Genomic DNA, 19,667 nt, shown 5'->3' with positions numbered 1-19,667 from the left:
TCAATCTATCACCGTGTTCAGCCCTGACAGGGTCAGAAGTGCTGCATATCTCAGGCAAGCTTCCAGAAAGCCAACAGCCAGTCAATCACTTCCAATCAGTTCAACTCAAAGCCGGCCTCTGTCCGAGTCCACCGCCCTGGGATTTAAATCCACCGTTTGACCGGCCCGCCGGGGCTGGGAAATTAACACCATATTAAATTCCTAACTGATTCAGTCATTTGCTTACAGTTCATCAATTACTCTCTCATTTAAACACAACACATGTTGCGAACGATGCAACGTTGGATAAGTAACCAGTGTCGGACTGGGACAACAGGGGCCCACGAAAAAACGTTAGACCAGGGGCCCACTATCAGTACTATTATTCTTCTTCTCCTCACTCAACCTCTATTCTTCTAGTCTCTTTTCTTTACATACTATAATATGTTATTCCATCTATTTAGCCTTGTTGTCCTCATAGAAATAGGTAATGGCAATAAAATAGTCCAAATGTTAGCAACATGAGGGCCCACTGACACCTGGGCCCGCTGGGAGTTTTCTTGGTATCCCAGTGGGCCAGTCCGACACTGTTAGTAAAAAAAAAAAATCCAAACTAATTGGAAATAAGGAGACCATGGAAATGCTGCTTTGAAGGGCCCACTTAGAAAACCTGGAAGTGATTTGAGATGTTGTAGACTGCTTGCCAGTGTCTTCAACTTGTGGCTCTTCAGCTGTTGCTGAACTATAAACGACAACTTAAGAATTTGGTGGGGATACTGGAAATTGTAGTTCACCATCAGCTGGAGGACCATAAGTTGGACATTGCTGAATGGTTCCTTCCTAAAATGCCCATTCGTACCACACATCTAATATCCCTGTAACCCAGTTTCAACAGTCTGATCCCATTAAACGCTCAAGTATTTGAAGGATTAGAGAGGGAGAGCTCCGTACCGTACTCCAGACTAGGGTCAGTACCTTCGCTGGGGTCCAGCCGCCTCGCCCTTCTCCCGTGCTTGGAGTTGTTGTGGACGAACATGTTATCAGACACAGCTAGTACATGTCCATCTACATTCACTGTGGTGGAGAGGACGACCTGAGAAAGCAAACACAATGTTACTGCAATATTGGAAAAAAAATCCTCCACCTAAATAAAAAAGTGCCAACATATTCTGATGCACTGTACAATAATTGGGAGGTATAGAATGAAGCAAACAGAAACAAAAGGTAAAGAGAGCTGCCAAAAAGAGCTAACAATCTAAAAGCAGGGGTTTTCCCCCTCCATACAGTTCTCATGTGGATTGTTCATGTTCAGAGCTTAAAGGTCATGTGAACTAACAATAAGATTTTCCAATGGAAGAAAATGTAATTCTCAATAATTTGAAATATTTTGGATATATCAACATTAAATGTAAATGCATTTGGAATCAGTGAATGTCTGTCCCTTTCTGCACTGCTGGTTCTGTCTCTTGAACAAACGTAGAATAGAATAAACCTTGCATGCTTTTTCACTGGCTTTTTTTTTTCAGCTGGCTTCTGTAACACAGAAGACAGAACCACCAGAATCGAAAGGGACAAACAGATAATTATATTATTATAGTTTGCAAATTTGCAGTAGAGTACATTGAAAAGTTGCATACCATTTTTTGCATGTATTTGGATTTTAAGTTTAATATATCCTTTAATAGTTATTAATATGAAGATAACATAATTACTTTTCAAATCACTGGAAAGTACTATACCTACCTTTAAGATAAGGAAAAGAATACCTATTATGATTGACCGTAAGTCAGAGCTGGGCCAGGGCATATGGGAGATGTGTCCCCCCAAGACCCCCTGAGCAAAACCATATGCTTGCTAACCTCAGAGACATATGCATAATTTTATTCCCACAACCCAATCTGTCTCCCTTGTGTTGTCAATAAGCATACGTGGAAAGGCGAACACTGAAATGTCTTCCCTGCACTCACAGTTCTGTAATCAGCTGCTACTTTGTTTCAAAAGTCAGAAGCACCAGTGCAGACAATAGCTTATATTGCTTTCCATAGTGACAACATTTATAAAACTTTAAAGCTCAGTAGCGGAACTATCGAGGGTGCGATTGCACCAGGGACCGCACCCCCTCAGGGCCCATTGGCAGTTCACTTGCACGTAAATCCAGATCTCTTCTGGAGGGGAGCAAGGGGCTCATGTGCAAGACACTGTGTAGTTACGTTACTGTTAAAGTTATTGAAAATGTGTTAATAATGTATATTGGAAAGTTGCTTAAAACACAGCTTTTTTCCTTTTATTTAATTTTTTTTGGGGGGGGGATTCCCCATTTCAGTCTTTAAAGGGGAAACAATCAAACAACGAAAAAATAATTGACACCAACATTACCATTTCCCCCTCTGCCTGTATAAGTTTTCATAGTCATTTAGTGGTTAAGTGGTTAAGAGACAATAAAGGAAAAGCTAAATGGCAGGTTATAAAGCTGACACTTGCTGCATTGTACAAAATGAACAATAACAAAAGACACGGCTGTTTAAAAATTCATTCATCTTCACTTTGCTGGCTATTGGCACTGATTTCCCAACAGAGTCACTATCCGGGATTTTATTTTTATCACTCAGTAGATTTTTAATGCCTGGATTCTAACATTCAGCCCATTTCTGTGCTGCTGAATCAGCTCAGAGCCGACAGTTGCAGCAGCTGACTCCGGGCCCCTCATGTCTCCTCTATGACTGTCAGCTCTAGTTATAGGGGAGATTCATGTTAGCACAGGTCCTTTACCATATTCTCTCATGTCCTGGTAATAAGGAGGGTGTAAGTAGGATAAGTGGGTGCAGCAGTTACATCATTCTTAGGCCCCTGACACACAGGGCATTTTATACTTCTCTCCACCTATGACTGCTTCTTATACTATTGAATGAACGACTTTCTATTGGATGCACAGGGTCTGTCAACACCCCGCGTACATTAATTTGGGCTCTTGTCATTCACAAATATTTGGAATGGTCACAGAAAGAGAGGGGCATTCTGTTGCCCTGTTATCCACTGGAGGGCAGTGGAGTCCAAAACGTCCCATATGCCATAAGCCTTATAGTGTGACAAAGATGGTAACAATAGAGCTGATTTATCAATAGGACACTGCTGTTCTAGAACTGTTGCTATTGGGGCAATAGCACACAGCAATTTCCCTGCAGTAAGTTGCATGTAAAACCCCATTTACGTATAAGTACAGGTAGGGGACCTGTTATCCAGAATGCCGCCCCCTGGGATCCTATGAGTCACGGTGCACACAAACAAACCATACATGTTAGGTCACATTAGCCAATTAACAGAGTCCACACTTCTTCCTGTTACAGTCAGAGCTGCAGTATTTCTGGTCAGGTGATCTCTGAGGCAGCACACAGACCATCACAAAATGGTGGCTCAATGTAAAAAATGTAAAAGGGCAATATTTGCTTAAATATATATTCCAGTCGGTAAGATTCTTTAATAAGCTACTTAATTCTTACTTAATAAGTATTCATTTTGGGGGTGTAGTTTTCCTTTAAGCATTAAAGAAACCCAATAGGATTGTTTTGCCTCCAATAAATTAATTTATCATTATTTATTATGATTAAGTCATTATATCTCAGTTGGAGGCCGAGTACAAGGTCCTGTTTTATTACTACAGAAAAAAGGGAAATTATTTTTATACAATTCTGAATTATTAGATAAAATGAAATCTGTGGGAGTGGGTGTATCTGTTGTAAATAGAGTAAAAAGAGTGTTGGGTGCCTCTTTACTAAGCACAGGGTAGTGGGTTTGTATTTATTAATGAGGAGCTGTGGGGGAGTATGATTTAAATATGCAGCAGAATGTAATGAATAAGAGTCAGTGGGTGTTTATGTATTAAATATGGAGTGAGTGTCTGTATCAAATAAAAGCAGTGGGTGTATGGGAATGAAATAGTGAGTAACTGCATGTTTATTTGTGTTGTAACCATGTTTTAGTGCTTTCTCTCATTTCTCCTCCACCTCCCTCACCTTGTAGACTCCAGCCCTGTAAATTAAGGCAGTGGGTCTTGAGGGTCAGACACAGGGCCCCGGCTCAGTAACATTACACAAGGGACCCCTGACCTTGGGAAATCTTTACATCTTATCTAAACAGATCAGGGTCAAGGGTTTTTTCCACTTTAACTATTACCATGTTTAAATGTGCCTGAGGTGTCAGGGCATCCCAAAGAGGTGATAGCTAAGCACCGACATAAAACTCTAATTGTAACAACAGATTTTCTCTTGTTTTTGTATTTTATTGTTATTTCGTTATTAGGGCTTTTGTATGGATGAATGGCTGGCTTGGATAAACAGCTACCCGGAGTCCGCGCCGAATTTCACTTCAAATTTGATGCCCGCGTTAAAGTCAAGAAGCGCTTGAATAAAGCTGGTATGCAACAGTTTTGACAGTTTTGAGTTTATTTGCCGGAATCTACACGCTGAAATATGTTGAGAATTCGCGCCTGGCGAATTTATTCGCGCCTGGTAGCATTATATTGAGGGGAAGAATCTTAATATATTAATTGGACAAATAGGGAAATGATAAAATAAATGTCTAATGACCCTTGCAATACGCTGCGCTATATGTGGCTGAAATTATACTGGATTGGGTTTTGGGCATAACTGGGGGTGACCAGAGCAGGGGGCTAAATTGACCCTGTTTCTTATTTTTAAAATGTTGTTGGAATTATAACCAGGAGTTATGGTATGCCATCAGCAGAAGAGGTTGGTGCATATATTTGAAATAAATCAAATAAACACAGAATCAAATGTAAAACTCACCTGGAACCGTCTCATATCCCTGGGATTCCCTGCAGTCTTCAGACAGTTTTGGTTACACTTCAGAAAGAACTTAAGGAAGAACCTGCAGGAAGAGAATAAAGTGTTAGGTGCAGAATGTGATGTCGTGTCCACTACTCACATCAGCCATCTCGGCTACACAGTGAGTAAAAGTGTCCGCTACTCACATCAGCCATCTCGGCTACACAGTGAGTAATAGTGTCCGCTACTCACATCAGCCATCTCGGCTACACAGTGAGTAATAGTGTCCGCTACTCACATCAGCCATCTCGGCTACACAGTGAGTAATAGTGCAAGAATCAAGCATTTTGCAATTGTTTTTTAAAGGCATATTCGCTTAATACTTTTTACATCTTTACAATTATTTGCACTCCTATAATAAAACAGAAACAGTTGCAGGTCTCCTTGTGTCTGGGTCATACAGGAGGGAGGGAGCTGGTGCTTGAAACACTACTGAGCCCCCATGTTACTGGCTGCCAGGGTTCAGTTTTTAATCTGGTACAAAGAAGTGCAATTTTGCAGATGGATAAAGCCACTGGGGGGCACTGCAGCAAGATCGCTCATGTTACCTCCACTGAGCAAGACGTTATTTTATGTTTATTAATGCTTCCATCAAGCAATAAAGTCAGTGGCACAAATGCATTGGTTAAACGTGTAGTCAGTACATATCAGCATACGCTAAATTTGCTAATGAAACTCCCTTGTCATGTATAGTCTACTACTATATACATATATCACAGTCCAGGGCTATAACTGATTTGGTGCCTTTTAGTCCTAAACAACACTATAATGACAACTGGACTTTTTATTATAACATATAACTGTCTAGACTGTAAGCTCTTATACACAGTCACCCCTCTTGCCTCTTTGGATATCAGAAATGTGTACGGACACTTATTTCTTAACAAATTATTAGACCTTGACAGTGCTATTACAATAAATGCACTGTAAGAATATTGTATGTATTATGTAGCCAGGCTGTTTTGTACAAATAGAAATACACACAGAAAGATATAGATATTTATCCTGTATATATATACAGTATGTGCTGTTTTATGCACACACAAGCTGTGTGTAGGGGGAATTGGGGGAAAGGGGGGCTGCATTAGGAAGCTGTGTGGGTCAGAGCTTTGTGTTCCTGCAGTAAGTTTGGGTCCCAGGTGAGTCAGTCGGTTCCTCTTGTTACTATGACAACCACATTTACTGCAGTCCCAAAATCCCAGCACAGCTCACACGTACAGGCCAGAATTAAAGGCAGAGAGACATACACTTTTTCATATTGGAAACGTACACAACTCAGTACAGCAAAAACACATGCCGCTGTATAAAACCGCTGCTACACAAGCAGCAGACAAAGCAGTGTATATATATATATATATATATATATATATATATATATATATATATATATATATATATATATATATATATATATATATATATTTTGTACACCCCACACATACACAAATATATGTACAAGCAATACAGAAACAGTGCGACAGAAACACAAACAATAAAATGATGAAAATGTGCTAGTTAAAAAAATGCACACACTGTGTTACACAAAAAAACCTTGTAACGCAAGAATGGAGAGCAGGGTCCTCTGTGCCCTATGTATCAGTCACTATTTGTAGGTACATAAACACATACTGTAAATATTAATAGAGGTATACAGGCTTTTTAGGGATGTCGAAAAAATATAGCCCCCCCCCAAGTTGTTCACTGATGGAGTGCTATATACTGTGCTAAGGAAATAATTATAAATGTCCTAAACCAGGCACTCTTATTTTGCCCTTTTTATCTTTCTAATGGAAATATTCCATTATTCTATTAATATTCTCAGACCATTTCCAGACCTTTGTCACTCAAGGAAGACCTAATAATCCTCTGCTAGTGATGGGCGAATTTTTCCTATTTCGCCGCGAATCTCCAGCAAAATTTGCGAAACGGGCGAAAAATTTGCTAAACCCGGATTTTGACTCCGGTGGCAATTCTAAATTTTTGCGGCAAAAACCAGCAATTATCACCTGGCGAATAAATTTGCCCCATCAATATCCTCTACCAAGAAACTAGCAAGGGACACGAGCAAGCGGCTAGGGCCATGTTCACTGTCTGGCCTAGTGAGAATGGCATGCCTTGGCGAAGACCAAACAACGCCACTTAATGACCCTATAAATATTACTTTAAAACTATATCAAGCACAGTTAACCAGCCAGTATGTTTTTGGAGTGTCAGAGGAAAACGGGGTACCTGGGGGTAAAACATTTAAGCACATGTAAATGTTTTACACTAATCCAGTATTTTTGTACTAGTAAATAAATATTAATTACCTTTTAATAATATTGGATAACTTTGAGCAGAAGCAATCATTTTCTGCTGACACAGAATTTGCAGACATTGTTGGATCAAGCTGCTCAGTACTGCACATGCAGAATATTGATATTTAGAAGGTCATTATTAGGTCAACCATTTTCATTTCAACCATTACTATCCAAACGGAGACCTGTAAGACAATCCCAACACTCTCTGCTTGGCTACAATAATAATTCAGAAAGTGGCAGATGTATTTTGCTCCTCTCATGCACTTATTTGTACCGATTAAGAGCTGGAGCAAAAAATATCTAGGGGGTATGTGTTGTGAGGTATGCACCTAGATTTGCAACTAAATAACTTTTTTGCACATTTCTTATACAGCAGTGGCTCCCAAGCTGTAGGGACTGGTGAAAGAAGGGAATGAGTCTGAAGTCCACTTAGGGTGGAATTTGGGGAGAATTTCCTCATAATATACATATACAGCTTTAAGGTTCATAAGGGTGAGATTTTACATATTTGCTATCTTGGACTCCTGAATATTCCTGGGCGTATGTCTAAATAATGTTTACAGCATTGTTTTCCTGTATTTGTAAAACTAATTTGCACTAAGATGGACCTGACCCTTATGGGGGGTTGAACTTAAAGAAAAAGTTGTTCAAGATGTAGTGCAGAGGCTTTTTTGGCTACTGGGGAGTACAGAGATGCCACCAGGCTCCTAACCAATAGTCAATGTGTATCTATGAAACAGGTCATCTTCCTCAAGATTTGGGGGTACTCTAGAAACATTTTGGCATGATGCCCATTAACCTCCATATATAATTTAAATGCAAGTTATACAGTAAATGAAAGTGTGTTGGGGGTTTCCTTAATTGAGAAGATTCCGGGGATTTTCATAGATAAATTGTCTTATTCCAAGTAGTGTCATTCTGTGGCTACTCAAGCAAATAAAGTTCTGTCTTGCATAAAAAGAACAGTGGGGCTCATTTATTAACGCAGCGCAGCGCTAAAAAGAGCGCAGTGGCCAGACATTTGCCCAGCGCATGCGAGTATTTAATAATGTAGCGCACGATACCTTAACAGTGCGATTTGTGCGCTAATGTAGACACAAGACAGGTGCGACGTGTGAAACTGCGTATCAGCTGTCGCAGTGCTTATAATAAATTGTGCGCACAGGAAGATACCGCAAAGGTAAGGATTAGTTGTGCTCATGTATGAATGCGCTGCTTTAATTAGTTGCGTCACATATTGCGCATATTGCGTTCACTTAGACGCATCTGCATTTGTTTCTGTGCTAATATTTGTTTGGTTGCAAAGGTGTTTAGCCTACCTGATACCCTTAAAGGAACCTTGGTCAATATAAACATGTTGGGTGGAAGGCGTGGTTAATATGCACTTTACAAGGGTTGTTCATCTTGAATATACTAGCGCAGCTGGGCAGGAATGCGCATTTTGAAGAGCGTTACTATTACGCCACGAAGAGGCAGGCGTAAAAATTGTGGTGCTGTTGCCCGGGTGCAGTTTTGCACATATACAGACGCAAATCTGCGACGGCCGCAGTGCAAGCGCATTGTAGCCACGCCCACAGCCACGCCCCTAACAACCACGGCATCGTTTGCGACATAAATGCCCAATCTTTTGCGCAATGCGCATAAACAAAACCATCGCAAAAGCTCTGTGTTATGCGCAATATCACGCAAATATATTAGCGATCACGCTTGTGATGGCGCAGACAACCTTTTGCGTCCACTTATGCGCTGCGCTGCTTTAATAAATGAGCCCCAGCGACTCAAGGGATGAAAACATAATTATGCCTCTATATGTCCCTAGTAAGGCCTCATCTGGAGTGTGCAGTGCAGTTTTGGGCTTCAGTTCTTAAGAGCGATATACAGGAGCTGAAGAGAGTGCAGAAACGTGCAACTAAACTAGTAATAGGGTTGGAGGCAGGTCCAGACTGGGATTCATACAATAGGCCCTGGCCCTGGCATTTCAAGTACACAGAGGCCCAAACAGCTCCCACAGGCCCAGTAAATAGTGACTGTCTATGGCAGGGATCCCCAACCTTTTGAACCCATGAGCAAGGAGTTAAAGGAGTTGAGGAGCAACATTAGCATGAAAAATGTTCTTGTGGTGCCAAATAAGTGCTGTGATTGGCCATTTGGTAGCCCCTATGTGCATTTTCAACCTACATTGAGACTCTGTTTGGCAGTGCACCTGGTTTTAATGCAGCCAAAACTTGCCTCCATGCCAGAAATTCAAAAATAAGCTCCTGCTTTGAGGCCACTGGGAGCAACATCCAAGGGGTTTGGAGAGCAACATGTTGCTCACGAGCTACTGGTTGGGGATCACTGGTCTATGGCATCTTACAGCAGCCCCTCTGGCATTTGCCAAAACCGACAGATTGCAAGTCCGGGCCTGAATGGAGGATTAAACAATGAGGGTAGACTGTTAAGGTTGGGTTGTCTTCTCTGGAACAAAAAGTCTGTGAGGGGGACATGATTACACATTACATTAGAGGGCATTATATACAGATAGTTGGGATTTTTTCCCCTTAAGGGCTATTCCACACGGGGAGATAGCCACGCGTTTGCGGTCGCGGCGACAAAGCGCCGCGCCAGTCGCCGCGACCGGCGCAGGCGACAGTTTTGTATGGGCGCCTATGTAAAAACGCCTGTGCTAACCACACAAGGCGATGTGCTTTTCAACAGTCGCCTGAAAAAGCCTGGCGAGGCATTTTCAGGCGACTGTTGAAAAGCGCATCGCCTCGTGTGGTTAGCACAGGCGTTTTTACATAGGCGCCCATACAAAACTGTCGCCTGCGCCGGTCGCGGCGACTGGCGCGGCGCTTTGTCGCCGCGACCGCAAACGCGTGGCTATCTCCCCGTGTGGACTAGCCCTAAAAAGGATCATCACACCAGAGTTCACCCCTAGATTAGAGAAACTGAGCTTTCATTTGAAGCAGCGTAAGTGGCGCTTCATAGTGAGGACAATGAGGTTATAGAATGCCATGACAGGTGACATTGTGGTGGCTGATTCTGTTAATGCCTTTAAGAGTGGCTTGAATGGTTTCTTGGACAAGCATAATATCCAAGGCTACTGTGATATTAAAATCTTAAATTAGTATAGATATTTATCTAAGAGTATGGAGGAATCTGTGTTTGCGTATATATGCATTGGAGTTCATTTGGAGGGGTTGATCTTGATGGACTATGGTCTTTTTTTTTTTTAACCCAGCTTAACTATGTAATTATATGCCAGTGGGACTGACAGTGAGCAGCTAAACTGAAGCCTGGGTGGTACTGGTGGGACTTCTGCTCTCAGTGTCTGTGTTTCTATGAGCCAGGCTCAAGGCTTGGAAATCTTTTTATTTTTTCATAACCCTCCAATGTTTGTTAGGATCATTAAACTAAAACTGACTTTTCACCTGCTCCCATACCATATGCAGCTGCAAATTTTTAAATTAAACTATGAAACCATGCATATATTTACATATATTTCAGCATACCCTCTCCATTTAACATGCAAATGTACTCCAATGTTTCAGAACACCTTCTGTCGCTAATTAATTTGCTGAATTATAATTAGACTAATCCTGCATAATTAATAAGCGCAGACTTCTTTTTTAATGTGTTAGAGGCTCTGTAAGACTCTGCACGGCTTTCTATAAACTGCTAAATAAGTGTTGGGAAACGCAGTAAATAAACACTCTGAGGAGGGGAGTCGGGGAAGGCTTGGCACACATGAGTACTGGGGGGTTTAAGCAAGTAAGGCACTTAATGTGTGTTTGGGATGCATAACTGGCTGCGAATTTACAGAAGATACGGTGCGGGGAACACAGAAGGTTACAATCCAGAACGCAGTACAGAGTTCGTAGGAAATGGGTGGAAAGGATTAGCATGCCGTATGTAGCATTAGGACGTGTAATTCTATTAAAGTCGGAGGGGTATATCAAAGCCTTGAGAGTGAGCCTAGAGCACCCAAGCACTGATAATGCCGACTAGAGTCAGTTTCATCCCAGGTGCCGGCAGCAGCCGATTGATCCTGTGAAACAATTAAGTTCTATTAGTGCTGAATCCGCTTGGTTATGGATAAAGGGGGCTTTCCAAGTAGTAAGGGCTTTGTGCCAGGGACTGCTGTACGGATGTGCCCAGGAATGGAGCATGGCATTGCTCTTGCCCACTTATGCATATATGAAAGCAGAAACAGCTGGCACCACAAGCAGGCATCCATAGGGACTATAAGTGGCCACTACTGCCTGCTTATACAGCAGTAATTGGGGCAAAGTTTACCCTTAGTTCATTAAAGCGTAGCAGCCAATCAGCAGCTAGCGCTTAATGATCTAGTGAGGTTAGAGAATCAGAGCAAACATTTGATCTAAAAATAGATTAGCCTATTAATTCACAAAATGTTACATTTCTATACAAAATTCACATCACCCCACAAAAACAATTCGTTTTCTTGAGTACATTAGAACACTAAGCAGCAACAGATTATAAGAACAGCAAAGCACGAGGTGCCTAAAAACATCAGTTCTATTCTCTTGCATGCTTAAAGGGTCTTGTTTAAGCTGTGCCACAATATGCAGTACTTATAATAACTGCAATTTTGGATGTTGAATTCTTTAGAGGTCAAGAACCTTTTTTTACAGAGAAATCTACATGGAGTGGTGAACTGGCCATCCCATCCAGTGGCAATTGTATTGACCATCATTTAGCTCTGTTTGGGCAACATTTACCATTTCAAGGAGAAAGAGATGTGGTAAAGCCCAATATTCAGAAGGTGAAGTAGAAAAGGGTATTAATGAGAGACTGATGGAGAAGAAGACCAAGCCATAAATGAAGGAAAACTGCAGTTAAAAAAAATCCTATAAATACTTAATACTCAGAGTAGAAGTTCACAAAATGTTGGACTTCCACCCTTGGGGGGGCCGCCGCCTGAAGCAGTGGCTGGGGGCTCCATTTGAGAGAGATTTTCTGAGAATACTAATCTGACTTTCCTTATTCCCCTGGAAATCCTGCTTATTGTTGATTTAGATGTTCTTGGAATTCTAGAATGGCCGATACAGCAATGTGTTAAGGGGGCCCATAATCAAATAATGAAGCTCAGAGGGGGAGCAGGACCCCAAAAAAAAAGTCTGAGAAAAAAATGCAAGATTATCTCAAGCCACGGTTTGTCAAGACATTCCAATATTGTCCAGAATTTGCACTGCTCCCTAGCCATGATTTATCTCAACTGCTTTGTGCTACTCCTCACCTCACACCCCCCAAAGCTCACACAATCCCACTTCCACAAGGCACATTTTGGAAATGATATCACCTCCCTGTACAGCTGTTCTATATCCTCCTGTATCATATAGCTTTTAATTAACTGGCCCGAGTGTGGACACAGCTGCCTCAATATTCCTGGCTATGGATGTACAAAAGATACGGCAGAAAAGCATGTGGCTCTAACAGGCCTTCCTGGGGCTTAATGTTTGTCTACAGTCACAGCAAAGAATTGTTGTCCTGGACTTTGTACATCTTCATTAAACTAAAGGAACACAATCATACCCTATAAAGCCATAATGTAAGTATTTTCATTGATAGAAAGATGTACTCATGTTTGCCTAGAACATTTTTTCCCTGCATATGTCAATTATCAACATAACGAAGAGATAGCCGAGTCCTGAAGGCATGTATTGGCATGGAACTCTTCCCTGGGGCTTGACTATTTGTCATAAATTATGAAGGATCCTTCAAACGCACACAGAACTGCATTTATGTATATGTGTGGGATCGGCCCAGAGGAAATTCTCCATAAAGAGCAAAAGAACAGCGCCATCGTTTGGTCATGCAAAGTAGATGCTCAGTCTAAACCATGACTGGGTTCCTGATGCTACAGGAGCTATAATTTCCTCCATTTCCATTTTAACGTCCATGAGCCCAACAACTGGAGGGGTGATGGTTACCTCTGAGTGCAGTTTCTGATTTTACATCACCCCTTGGTATTTTTAAGTATGTATGTGTGTCTATTGTGGCAATTCAGTAAGTGTCTCTGTCTAAACTATCCTATCCGTATACATGATCTCAGTATCTGAATGGCATGTATGTTGATCACGGTAATTGGAAGTGTAACTTCTTTTCTCCCAATAATATATTGACTGTTGCCGCCGTCCTGAGAGCCAAAATGCTTAAGATCATCAGGAATAAATCACTAAACTCGTCTCTGTGTGAACAAGGAGGGGGGGGAATCCCCAAATCAAATTTGTCTGCGGCCTAACTGCGCCGAGTTGTTGCTTCCAATTTAATGCAACTCAATAGAGTCTGACGCTGGCGAGCATCGCTTAATAAGCTGTGATGGATGGTGGAGCGGGGATGTGCTCTTCCCGTCGGTGTTAGAAGCCGCACTGAGCAGCCAGAGGGAATCTCACTTCATGCATCCCCTAACTGACATCCGTGTCTCAGGGGGAGGCTGCCATCTTTAATTCATGGCACTCTCCCCCCGTGGGCAACACAAACATACAACATCCCATCAATTTACAGAACCAGATTTGTGGTTCCAAAAAATCAATGAGCTGATTATTAATTCTGCCCCCCTCCAGTTCTTTGCTTTTTATACAGAGGTGTTGAGATATACAGAAGAAAGCCCAGGGGCAACTGACTCAAGGCCATATTCAACTTCTGTGTTTGCTTGACTCAATACAATAGAGTTGGACTTATAGATGTGGGCGATATACTGTATATATTGTCCCACACAACAATTTCAAACAAATCATCTAATCTGTCCATTAAATAATATTTCAACTGTTATTTATCTGTCCCCCACATACATTTCTAAAATACTTTAATGTCTTCACTATTGATGAGTAGTGATGGGCGAATTTATTCGCCAGGCGCGAATTTGCGGCGAATTTGCGCGATTCGCCGCCAGCGAATAAATTCACGAAACTCCCGCGAGACGCCGGCGCCGTTTCGTGAATTTTTCGCCGTTTCGCGAAATTCGCGAATTTTTCGGCGAAGCGGCGCAAATTCGCCCATCACTATTGATGAGCGAATTTTTTCACCAGCCAGGGATTTGTGGCGAAATTCCGCTGAATTTTTTTTATTCAACTACAGGAAAAATTTGCCACAACAAAAAATCCACTATGTCAAAAAAGGAGGCGGGTGCATCAAAAAAGGCACGGCTTGTTCTCTAGCATCCAATAGTCTTGTTATTAGCAATACCCAGTAACAAACTGGGCTCAGTGCTGCTCGACACAGACTTCCAAATCCTGAGATCAGACATAACTTTCATTGTAATGGGGATGATAAATTCGTCTGTGCCCTTCAGAAGGATGGATCATGGAAGGGGGCTAGAAAGAAGCAGGTACTTGTGTATGGAAAAAAATCGATTTAACTTGCTCTCCAACCCATTGGATGTTGCTCTCAGGGGCTTCAAAACAGTTGCTTATTTTTGAATTCCAAGCGAAAAAGCAAGTTTTAATTGCATAAAAACTAAGTATAGTGCCAAGTAGAGCCTCTTGTAGGCTGCCACTCCACATAGGGGATATCAAATAGCCAATCATAGCCCTTATTTGGCACCCCAGTGGACTTTTTCATGCTTGTGTTAACTGTGATTGGGGGGTAATGGTCCATCAAAATAATTTTTAGTTTTAAGAGGAACTTTTGCCTTTCTTTATCAGCACCGCGTTTTCCATAGGCGCCATGAGTGCCACAAGGGTTGTGGACTGATGCCTGAAGTCTCATAAATATTATACGAAGGATCTTCTAGAATTGCCCCTTAATGTAATGTATACTACAGGCACACTGTAACTCTGCCAATGACATAAAGCCTACCCACCAGGCAGGATCATAATATGAGAAATGCTTTCTGGAGTTGCCTAATGTAAACATTTCATGGGGGGGGAGGTCACTCTCACCTCCCAGGAGACCCCCTTGTTTACATAGGCATCCCCCAGGATGTGCACGAACAAGCGGAGCAGATGTCTGGGGAGGAGGGGGGGACGCAACTGATTTGTAATGGGGGGGAGGAAACGTAGCTGTGAATTTGGAAGACAACAATAAGGATGCTCATGGCTGTGCGCGTGGGTCTGTCACACCTTCATTGTCCCACTGTCAGAGGGTGGGGACGGGTGTCAGCAGCATTGTTTTTAGAGACATGCACTCCTGCCTTTTTCTCTGTGTTTGCTGGGGGCGTTGGGCATTGGATAGATTACTCTCTGCCCTGCAGGATCTGTGCCTTTAACTCTAGCCACCTGCAATGGGCCGCAGGCACTAGGCTATGGATATTGTAGGGTCCTGTGGAGGATACATCATCTTTACTCAGTAGGGGAATGAGGTGAAGCAATACACTTGGCAGCTCCAGTGCCAGGGATTCCTTCCCTGTTTAACAAATTTCCCATCTCTTTATTAACGATGATTGATGTTTGTATTCCTCATTATTTTCTCCCAAGTTCGTAGAGAAAAGCATCTTGTTTGACGTGGGGCCTCAAGCGTGAAACCCTTGGCCACTCGTCAATTAAAATTATAGTCGCTGCTTTATCTTATTGCGCTATTTTAAGTGCAGCCTTATCATTATTATTATACAGTTACAGTGCTACCATATTCAGCCGAGGTCTACAATAGCCTACAACATTGCATTAAACTGCTACTCTCGGCTTAACAAAATCATTCTACTATTGTGGGGTATTATTTCATTGGGAGTCTAGAGATAATATTTTGTGTTACTTTCTCCCTGTATTTTATGTGTTACAGGAGAAGAAGAAGCACTTGTACCCCCTTTAACTTAAGTGAAGGATTGTGTATAACAGGGGGTATAGCAAGGGGATATGTGACAGGTGATGGGCAGGTAAAGCTTTCCCAGGATGGACTCAGGCAGATGGAAACTCACAGCTTGTCTTAAATATTCATTTCCTCCTTTACCTCTGCGTTGGCTCAAAAATTCCCCAGATCCAAGACGTGTTTCCCTGCAGAGCAAAGGATTTTACTTGGGAAAAGTTCCATTAGAAAAACAGAAAGGTGTTAGCTGTTTTCCATTCCACATACAACTAATGTACTGCATCATATACATTACAGGAAAATATTCTGCACATCTCTACACATGTCAGACTGGGGTGCCAAGGACTCAAAGTGAAAATTTTAGTCCACGGGTCCATTCTCCAAAATGATTTTCCTCCTTTATTCATTCACCTACTAATTTTCTCTAGTTTTTTTGTTTTCCCACAATAAATAGGGGATGACTATGATAAACAGGCATACCAGGTCAAATGATGGGAGACCAGGAGGGCCCACTGACACTTGGTCCCACCAGGAGTCTTCCTGGTACTCTGGTGGGCCAGTCCAAAACTGATTTCTATCAAAGCAAGTTGCTATAGACCAGGGCTGTCCAACTGGATGTGGCCCTTCAAGAGATTATTATGGTTGGTGGACTACTCATTGACCTCTTGAATAACATCACCATTTTATTATAATTTGGCTCACTATAAGGAAACAGTTGCCCAATGATGTGACATAAAGCTTGTAGTCTTTTAGGCAGTAAAAAGTGAGGCACAATCCCACTATTTACATTTCACATATAGGAGGCAAGTAGCTCAACTTTGAAACACTGGTGGGGACTCCAGGAAAACAAATTTGGCCTGGAAGGTATCTAATAAATGGAATTATGGGTGACCTTCAACTGGACATACACAGGAGGAGTTGGGAAGGTCACAGAACAATTCTGCTACTCAGTTGTTGCCGATTTTTGTCTGGCACATAATTTTTGTACTGCCCAGCCTAAAGTAGAAGAGAGCTCCTTGGGTAAAAGTGTCCCAACAAGGACTTGTGCATTTGTGGCACAGCTGCAAAACTCCCTTATCAGGAGAACAAAATCCTTTCCTCATACTGCGATGTGACTCAAAGAACCAGGACAGTGCTTGTTTCGATGCAGCGCATGGTGCACAGTACAGTAAATCTGTCCCTTGTGTGCGGAGAGAGTTTAGTGCCACCTCTGGGTGTCCCTAAAGAGCCCTGTAATGACTGCACTGGAGTCACTCAAGTAGCCTGGGTCCTACAGTCATCTAACGTGCAGAGAAACCCACACCGAATCCCACTTAAATCTCCCTCCTGCGCTTCCTCTCTGCAGGGCGATATTTTGTTTCATTTACACTGAACAATCATCAGCAGAGAGCTTTCCAATGCACCAGCGCACCTCATTAAATAAACTAGTGTAAAACATGCCAATTAATATATTAATGTGCAGAAAGGAGCAAGGAGGGTGGAAAGCAGAACCCCCCCCCCCTCCAAAAATCCCATGTGAGAGGCAGCTAGCTACAGACCAATCCAGCAGAGACTCGTTTAGAAATTACCCACAATGCCTCTCCAAAGTGTGTTTCTGATACCAGAATGCACAGGGGGGCTTTAAATAATGGATTGCAACAGGAATCATTAAAAACAAAAACGCAATAATTTTTTTTTTTTTTTGCTGTGGATTTTTCTTTTCCTAAGGCGAGGATAAAAACCTGGGGATACAGAAAGTATGTGTTTTCTGACACACTTGGTATTCCTATTTGTCTTAACCCTTCCCTCCCCACAACGATCATTTATACATGACAAATTGGTACAAATAACCAAAAAAAAAGGCTGAGTGTTTGTTTGCTGAGTGCCCTACTCAGCCTACACATGTATTACTAGTATTAGCTTTTACTTTCTCTGTTGGGTATCTAGCTAAAGCACAAAGTCACTTATCGGATATTGCATTACTCAATAAGAATAAAGTCCCTGAAAGTGAGAGAATGCTCTCAATGGAGCGGTTTCAGAACTACAATTCCCAGAATCCTTCATAGGATGCAGTGAGTTGTGTTTGAGGAACAAAGGGAGGATCAAGGATGGCCTTCCCTGAACTGTAATACCATTCCCCTTGTTGCATGATCATTGATGGTTGGGAGACAAGAGTAAAAGGGTTTATTTCTCTGCTCTGAATCCTTGGAAGTAAAAAAGTAGTCCTTTCCTAGGCTATTTTCCCAGTGTACGGCCCCCCCATCACTTTAACACATCTGGGTTCCTTCCTTTAGCTTTTCAGTAACCTGATCTAAGCTTATCATTGACACTTTGCCTAAGCCTGAATTCCAGTCCTGTGCCAAAACCTGGCTTCCTGTGGGTGGTTACTATTAAGACCCCTCTGCCCCCTTCCCCCAGCATGTGCTGATGCCATTCTGCCCCCAACCCCCAGACGGGTCCCATAATTCTATGTTTCCCATGTTTTAGTTATTCATGTTCTGCTAACATGCTTTCCCCCATTGTTTTCCCCTTGAGTATGATAGAGTTCCCCTACCTGTATTCCACATCAAGTTATATTGGCCCAATAATATTATATTAGCATCTATTTTCAATAAAAGTTTTAAATGGAACTTTTAAAACAACAGGAGAAGCTTAAGGCAAAATGGGCTTTCTCTTGTTGGGATACCACATGCCCAGCAGTGAACTCTTGTAAAAATGTTTGCATATTTTTGTTTTTGTTTCCCTTTAACGCCAGTTACTTTTGGGGAAGGTTGTTTTTTTTGTCTCCTCTATTCAAACAGATGTGAAGGCCAAATGACTCCAGCTGAGCTGGAATGTGCATGGGCTGTTGCAGTGGATTCCAGTCCTTGAGGACCACCAGCAGTGCAGTCCTCTTCTGAGTTCAGGTAGATAAATCAGAGGATACAAAAATGCTGGCGCCTTCTCTGTGTTGGCGCCTTCTCTGTGTTCCCTTTGGGTTTATGTTTAACATCTGTACTATTACTAGTCCTTCAACTGGTGCTGAAAGCCACTGAGCTATTGACTACCTGTCCATAACTGGTGAAGTTCAATATAGATTGTGCACAAATCTTGTCTTTAAAGACTTTGCACTCTTGCGCCATCCTTGATTGTTTCCTTTACCTATGGTTCACCATTGAGACCATTGGTTTTTGCCACCTGCCAATAAAAGCTGTACCTTTCAACTAAACCTAGATCTTATTAACGCTGCCTACAACATGATGTATCACATGCAGTGCCAATATATATTATGCCATTTTATGTATAGTGCAGTAGGACATAATTTACACATAATACACACCTAGATACACAAAATTCCATTCCAAATGTTTTCCTTTCCTTGGGATATCATAAATAAATGATCAGTGGGCTATAAAACACAACCACGGAGGGTGTTGATTAGATTCCATCTTCAGTCTAGTTTTACCCTTGCTGGGGTTCAGATTCTTCTCCTTACAAACTAGTTTCTGGCTTTGAATACTACTTTTTGGAGCTCTCTTTTAACTGAGATTTAATCAGCACCTAGGGTGTATTTACTATTTCTTAAAACTATGACTGCATCCTGAAACCTGGTCACAGGTTGGACGTTCAACGGGCATTGGCTATAGGTTGGACCTTCAACTGGGGCTTGAACTGAAAAAGTTTACAAACATAGGGTAAAAACTGAACATTTTGGAGCAGAACATAAGGCTGCAATGTGTTTGATACAGGTCATGGAGTTGACTTCTAATATCCTCATATACATTAAAGTAGGGAAGTACTTATAATCATGAGCATATATTTAAGGTTATTAGTGTCATTTGTG

The 19,667-nt window shown here is 41.8% G+C and overlaps 1 protein-coding gene across 4 annotated transcripts in view; it reads right to left on the bottom strand.

Moving 5' to 3' along the window:
* ebf2.S (EBF transcription factor 2 S homeolog) overlaps positions 1-19,667 on the bottom strand; it is a 59,799-nt gene that overhangs the window by 12,747 nt on the left and 27,385 nt on the right. For 2 of the 4 annotated variants that reach the window (XM_018254033.2, XM_018254034.2), the window contains exons 7-8: positions 4,782-4,863; positions 931-1,072 (exon numbers count right to left, since the gene is read on the bottom strand). In XM_018254033.2, the coding sequence (XP_018109522.1) occupies positions 931-1,072; positions 4,782-4,863 (224 nt within the window). 4 annotated transcript variants of the gene reach the window in all.

Source organism: Xenopus laevis, chromosome 3S (genome assembly GCF_017654675.1).
Source record: "Xenopus laevis strain J_2021 chromosome 3S, Xenopus_laevis_v10.1, whole genome shotgun sequence".
Taxonomy (NCBI): Eukaryota; Metazoa; Chordata; class Amphibia; order Anura; family Pipidae; genus Xenopus; species Xenopus laevis.
The sequence above is the reverse complement of the archived record's forward strand: the minus strand, read 5'-3'. Positions and strand labels throughout refer to the sequence as shown.